The following is a 7,494-nucleotide window of genomic DNA, read 5'->3' as shown; positions in this document are numbered from 1 at the left end:
TGTGTAATGTGAGAGTATGTGTACTTTGAAGCACTGTTGATGTGTACTGTATGAGTATGTGTACTATGAAGTACTGTTGATGTGTAATGTGAGAGTATGTGTACTTTGAAGTACTGTTGATGTGTAGTGTGGTAAATATGTGTACTTTGAAGTACTGTTGATGTGTAATGTGAGAGTATGTGTACTTTGAAGTACTGTTGATGTGTAGTGTGGGACTATGTGTACTTTGAAGTACTGTTGATGTGTAGTGTGGTAAATATGTGTACTTTGAAGTACTGTTGATGTGTACTGTGGGAGTATGTGTACTTTGAAGTACTGTTGATGTGTACTGTGGGAGTATGTGTATTTTGAAGTACTGTTGATGTGTAGTGTGTGAGTATGTGTACTTTGAAGTACTGTTGATGTGTAGTGTGTGAGTATGTGTACTTTGAAGTATTGTTGATGTGTAGTGTGAGAGTACATGTACTTTAAAGTACTGTTGATGTGTAGTGTGGGAGTATGTGTACTATGAAGTAGTGATGATGTGTAGTATGTGAGTATGTGTACTTTGAAGTACTGTTGATGTGTAGTGTGAGAGTACATGTACTTTAAAGTACTGTTGATGTGTAGTGTGTGAGTATGTGTACTATGAAGTAGTGATGATGTGTAGTGTGTGAGTTTGTGTACTTTGAAGTACTGTTGATGTGTAGTGTGTGAGTATGTGTACTTTGAAGTACTGTTGATGTGTAATGTGAGAGTACATGTACTTTAAAGTACTGTTGATGTGTAGTGTGGGAGTATGTGTACTATGAAGTAGGGATGATGTGTAGTGTGTGAGTATGTGTACTTTGAAGTACTGTTGATGTGTAGTGTGTGAGTATGTGTACTATGAAGTACTGTTGATGTGTAGTGTGTGAGTATGTGTACTATGAAGTAGTGATGATGTGTAGTGTGTGAGTATGTGTACTATGAAGTAGTGAATATGTGTACTGTGTGAGTATGTGTACTATGAAGTAGTGATGATGTGTAGTGTGTGAGTATGTGTACTTTGAAGTACTGTTGATGTGTAGTGTGTGAGTATGTGTACTTTGAAGTACTGTTTATGTGTAGTGTGTGAGTATGTGTACTTTGAAGTACTGTTGATGTGTAGTGTGAGAGTACATGTACTTTAAAGTACTGTTGATGTGTAGTGTGGGAGTATGTGTACTATGAAGTAGGGATGATGTGTAGTGTGTGAGTATGTGTACTATGAAGTAGTGATGATGTGTAGTGTGTGAGTATGTGTACTATGAAGTAGTGAATATGTGTACTGTGTGAGTATGTGTACTATGAAGTAGTGATGATGTGTAGTGTGTGAGTATGTGTACTATGAAGTAGTGATGATGTGTAGTGTGTGAGTATGTGTACTTTGAAGTACTGTTGATGTGTAGTGTGTGAGTATGTGTACTATGAAGTAGTGATGATGTGTAGTGTGTGAGTATGTGTACTAAGAAGTAGTGATGATGTGTAGTGTGTGAGTATGTGTACTATGAAGTAGTGATGATGTGTAGTGTGTGAGTATGTGTACTATGAAGTAGTGATGATGTGTAGTGTGTGAGTATGTGTACTATGAAGTAGTGATGATGTGTAGTGTGTGAGTATGTGTACTATGAAGTAGTGATGATGTGTAGTGTGTGAGTATGTGTACTATGAAGTAGTGTTGATGTGTAGTGTGTGAGTATGTGTACTATGAAGTAGTGATGATGTGTAGTGTGTGAGTATGTGTACTATGAAGTAGTGAATATGTGTACTGTGTGAGTATGTGTACTATGAAGTAGTGATGATGTGTAGTGTGTGAGTATGTGTACTATGAAGTAGTGATGATGTGTAGTGTGTGAGTATGTGTACTTTGAAGTACTGTTGATGTGTAGTGTGTGAGTATGTGTACTATGAAGTGGTGATGATGTGTAGTGTGTGAGTATGTGTACTATGAAGTAGTGATGATGTGTAGTGTGTGAGTATGTGTACTTTGAAGTACTGTTGATGTGTAGTGTGGGAGTATGTGTACTATGAAGTAGTGATGATGTGTAGTGTGTGAGTATGTGTACTTTGAAGTACTGTTGATGTGTAGTGTGTGAGTATGTGTACTATGAAGTACTGTTGATGTGTAGTGTGTGAGTATGTGTACTATGAAGTAGGGAATGTATAACTGTGGAGATTGAGATGGAAAGGAAGAGAAATGTCATCGTTACGTGTGTATATAGGGCACCGAGGTCCAGAGTAGATGAATTTAATGATAAACTTGAAGAAATACTGTGCCATCTAAATGAAAAGAAAACATATGTCATGTGTGGGGATCTAAATATTGATTTGCTGAGCGCTCCTAGAAATACATCAACAAGCGAATATCTAGAGATACTGTATAGTAAAGGATTATATCCGTTGATCACCAAACCAAGTCGAATAACAACAACGTGCGCCACACTGATTGATCATATCTTTATAAATGTTGTAGAAAAAAACAAAATCAAGAGTGGATTGGTAGTTAATGATATCAGCGACCATCTACCTGTATTTTTTACTTATGAGTGCCAAATCAATGAGGGGGACTGTCAAGTCAACAGGAAGAGAGAAGAAACAGCCCACAAATATGTAAGGAAAAGATTAAGAACCGAAGCGACAATTGACATGTTTAGAAGCGACCTTCTTGTAAGGGATTGGATGGAGGTATATGTAGGAGAGGTAAATGATGCATATGAAGCTTTTTTAAATATATATTTATCACTGTATGAAAAACATTGCCCAAATATGCTATATAAACAAAAGGACAATTACAGTGAAACTCCTTGGATCACAAGGGGACTACAGAATGCATGTAAAAAGAAAAATAGACTTTACAAGGTATTTTTAAAATCTAGGACAAATGCAGCAGAAATTAAATATAAGGTTTATAAAAACAGGTTGACAACAATAATGAGACAAGCCAAAAAAGACTATTATAGTAACTTGTTAGAAATAAATAAAGCCAATATCAAAGGAACATGGAACATATTGAAAAAGGTGATGGGAAGCACACCGGGACCTATCAGCCCGCCAAACCACTTTGTAAAAGAAGAAAAGATAATAAAAAATATGGACGAAGTGGCAAATGAGTTTAACTCATTTTTTGTAAACGTAGGTCCAAAACTAGCAGAAAATATAGAAAAACATGATGATGGGTCATTTCAGAATGGGTTGGGAGGTGGAGGCAGAGTACTTAAGTCAATGTTTTTGGGAGAAGTCAGTGAAAATGAAATTATAACAATTGTAAATAAATTAAAGAACAAAACATCAACAGACGATGATGGGTTAGATATGATAATTGTAAAAAAGACAATTGACTGCATCATTGAGCCTCTCTGCTATATCTTCAATCTCTCTTTCAATACAGGGACCTTCCCAGATAGAATGAAGGTAGCAAAGGTTATTCCACTCTTTAAAGATGGGGATAAGCACATGTTTACTAATTACAGACCGGTATCACTTCTGTCCCAATTCTCTAAGGTGCTTGAAAAAATATTTGTACAAAAATTAGACCATTTTATTGAAAAAAACAAGTTGTTGAGCGAGAGCCAGTATGGATTTCGTTCAAACAGATCTACTGCCTCTGCTGTGATGAACATAATTGAGGACATAACAACAGCCACCGATAGTAAGAAATACACAGTAGGGGTGTTTATAGACCTTAAGAAAGCGTTTGACACAATCGATCACTCTATCCTTTTATCCAAATTACATTCATACGGTGTGAGAGGAATAGTTTTAGATTGGTTAAATAGCTACTTGAATAACAGACAACAATATGTACAATATGCTGCTAATACATCTGAAAATATGAGTATTAAGTGTGGAATTCCACAAGGGTCTGTTCTGGGACCGAAACTATTTATTTTATACATAAATGATATCTGTGATGTGTCAAAATTACTCAATTTTGTATTATTTGCTGACGATACCAACTTTTACAGCTCTGGACATGACTTAAATGAATTACTAAAGAGTATGGAACAGGAAATGGTCAAACTCAAAAAATGGTTTGACGTTAACAAATTATCATTGAATTTGAAAAAAACTAAGTTCATGATTTTTAGTAAGAGAAAAAAGCCTGAAAATATTGTACTGTCAATAGCTGGAACAAGCATTGAAAAAGTCTCTGAGATTAGATTTTTGGGAGTGATTTTAGATGATAATATTAGTTGGAAATCGCATATCTCACATGTTAGAAAAAAGATGGCTAAAAGTATATTTATATTAAATAAGGTAAAAGATGTATTAGATTATAAAGCAATGCGTACACTGTATTGTGCACTTGTACTGCCTTATATCAATTATTGTGTGGAAATATGGGGTAGTACATATAAGAGTAACACAAAGCCACTGTACCTCCTTCAGAAGAGAGCGATCAGAATCATACACAAAACAGGTTATAGAGAGCACACAAATGGATTATTTATTAGCTCAGGACTTTACAAATTTTATGAACTAGTTGAGCAGCAGACATTATTGGTTATGTTCAGGGCTAGTAGTCAAGAGCTACCAACAAATCTACAAAAAAATTTCACTTTAATAGAAAAAGAAGGAAGAAGGAAAGGGCACTTTAAGCATCAGCTTGCACGAACAACATCAAAACAAATGTGTACATCAGTGGTGGGAGTAAAACTCTGGAACTCTCTCCATAATGAAATAAAGCAATGTAAAAACACATTTCAATTAAAAAAAGTCTTTAAAAACAGAACTATGATGTTATATGAGCACTGACAAAAGGGACGCAAAGGGAAAAATAAGGGGGAAAAAATAAAAATAAAAAATAAAAATAATAATAAACACACAAAAAAAACAACGCTTACATTATCCTACATGACTGTAGGTATTGTATAGTCTAGCTTTCCTTTCATTTTTTTTTTTTTTTTTCTTTATCGACATGCACTATGGATCCTTGGTTGAATGATCACATTGTTCTTAGCTTTGTTTGGTTTGAATGATACCTTGTTATGATAGCCTTGTTCTATTCAGTTTTGTTTGGTTTGAATGATTACCTTATTCTTTTTCAGTTTGTTTGGTTTGGATGATTGCCTTGTTCTTTTTCAGTTTGTTTGGTTTGAGTGATTGCCTTATTTTTTCAGTTTTTGTTTTGTTTGTTTATTTTTTGTTCAACTTATCTTGCTTGTTTATTCTTTTCATTGATTGTTTGTTCTATTAATTTCTATGAGTGTGTGCACTGGGTAGGGGTACAAACTTGTAGTTTTTAGGCAACAATAACTTTTCTTGTCAACTGGGTCATACATGTCCTGTAGCCTTTTTTACTACTCTAGAGTCTACGCCCCTGGTGGGTGGGTGCGTGTGGGTGTGGGTGCCTGTGTGTGCATATGTGATATATTGTTTTGTATTGATTTGTTGCATTGGATGTTCTAATGCACTACCGGCAAAGAGATACCAAGAAAATGTTTCTTTTGTGCGAAGGGGCAGGAAATATAAGATTTTCTTCATCCTGTTCCTTTTCGACATGGCTGTGTATTGAATGCAGTAAGGTATGTGAGATTGTTGAAATGTTGTTGAAATGTACACATCCAAGTACGAAATAAATAAATAATTGAAAAAAATTGAAATAATTGAATTGAATTGATGATGTGTAGTGTGTGAGTATGTGTACTATGAAGTAGTGATAATGTGTAGTGTGTGAGTATGTGTACTATGAAGTAGTGAATATGTGTACTGTGTGAGTATGTGTACTATGAAGTAGTGATGATGTGTAGTGTGTGAGTATGTGTACTATGAAGTAGTGATGATGTGTAGTGTGTGAGTATGTGTACTATGAAGTAGTGATGATGTGTAGTGTGTGAGTATGTGTACTATGAAGTAGTGTTGATGTGTAGTGTGTGAGTATGTGTACTATGAAGTAGTGATGATGTGTAGTGTGTGAGTATGTGTACTATGAAGTAGTGAATATGTGTACTGTGTGAGTATTAGTACTATGAAGTAGTGATGATGTGTAGTGTGTGAGTATGTGTACTATGAAGTAGTGATGATGTGTAGTGTGTGAGTATGTGTACTTTGAAGTACTGTTGATGTGTAGTGTGTGAGTATGTGTACTATGAAGTGGTGATGATGTGTAGTGTGTGAGTATGTGTACTATGAAGTAGTGATGATGTGTAGTGTGTGAGTATGTGTACTATGAAGTAGTGATGATGTGTAGTGTGTGAGTATGTGTACTATGAAGTAGTGATGATGTGTAGTGTGAGAGTACATGTACTTTAAAGTACTGTTGATGTGTAGTGTGGGAGTATGTGTACTATGAAGTAGTGATGATGTGTAGTGTGTGAGTATGTGTACTTTGAAGTACTGTTGATGTGTAGTGTGTGAGTATGTGTACTATGAAGTACTGTTGATGTGTAGTGTGTGAGTATGTGTACTATGAAGTAGTGATGATGTGTAGTGTGTGAGTATGTGTACTATGAAGTAGTGTTGATGTGTAGTGTGTGAGTATGTGTACTATGAAGTAGTGATGATGTGTAGTGTGTGAGTATGTGTACTATGAAGTGTGTACTGCCTACAGTTTGACCGTGAACACTTCAGCCATGTCTTCGTGGACCTGAAGTGGTTTGAGAGCAAGGTGGGCAACAAGTACCTGAACCAGGCTGCTGGGCTTGCGGCAGAGCAGGAAGCGGCCAAGGCGGAGGTAGCTAGTACTTCCTAGCAAACACCTTGTGCTCCCTGGTCCATGACACGTCTGCATCTCTTCAGGTGTCTGTGACATCATCACATCAGGTGTTGGGAGGCGGGGTCAAGGAGGAGGAGGAGGAGGAAGATGACCTCTTTGAAACAGAGTTCAGACAGTACAAGCGCACCTACTACATGACCAAGATGGAGGTGGACGTGGTGTCTGAGTGAGTCACACACGCACACACACACACACACACACGCACACACACACACACACACACACACACACACACACACACACACACACACACACACACACACACACTTCTTCTTAGCTGTCCATGGTGTAGGATGATGACAGAGGGAGGGGGGGTTCAGCAATGTTGCCGCTGTTGCCACTTGATGCGGCTGTGGAGTCTGATGCGTGAGCCGCACTTCCCTCTGCAGATGGGGCAGGGGAGCCCGCAGATGGGGCAGGGGAGCCCGCAGATGGGGCAGGGGAGCCCACAGATGGGGCAGGGGAGCCCGCACAGATGGGGCAGGGGAGCCCCGACGTTGGGGGTAATGTCACAGGGCACGTCTCTCAGACCTTCTTTGCTGGTTGCTGTGGTTTATTAGGGTTCGCATGTACCCTGTACAAAGGACTCCCACAGGGAGTCCTTTGTACAGGGTACATGCGAACCTATTGAAATTGTAAGGTTTATTATTATTCCGCAGCTTTGCGCACTACGTTGCCCCCCATAACATGCTTCAAATCTCACCAAATTGTATACACACATAGAAAAACTGTGACAGCACACTTTAGTAAAAAAACCAAACCCCAATTAAAGCTGCAAG

The 7,494-nt window shown here is 37.6% G+C and overlaps 1 protein-coding gene across 1 annotated transcript in view; it reads left to right on the top strand.

Annotated features, from left to right (window-relative positions):
- Nucleotides 1-6,885, top strand: part of LOC133664809 (5'-3' exoribonuclease 1-like) — a 34,064-nt gene extending 27,179 nt beyond the window's left edge. Inside the window, 2 exon segments of the mRNA XM_062069729.1 lie at nt 6,551-6,686; nt 6,689-6,885. Of these exon segments, the coding sequence (XP_061925713.1) occupies nt 6,551-6,686; nt 6,689-6,885 (333 nt within the window).
- The last annotated feature ends 609 nt before the right edge of the window (nt 6,886-7,494 follow it).

This window comes from Entelurus aequoreus, linkage group LG14, assembly GCF_033978785.1.
Source record: "Entelurus aequoreus isolate RoL-2023_Sb linkage group LG14, RoL_Eaeq_v1.1, whole genome shotgun sequence".
NCBI lineage: Eukaryota > Metazoa > Chordata > Actinopteri > Syngnathiformes > Syngnathidae > Entelurus > Entelurus aequoreus.
This window is presented reverse-complemented; position numbering and strand designations above follow the sequence as displayed.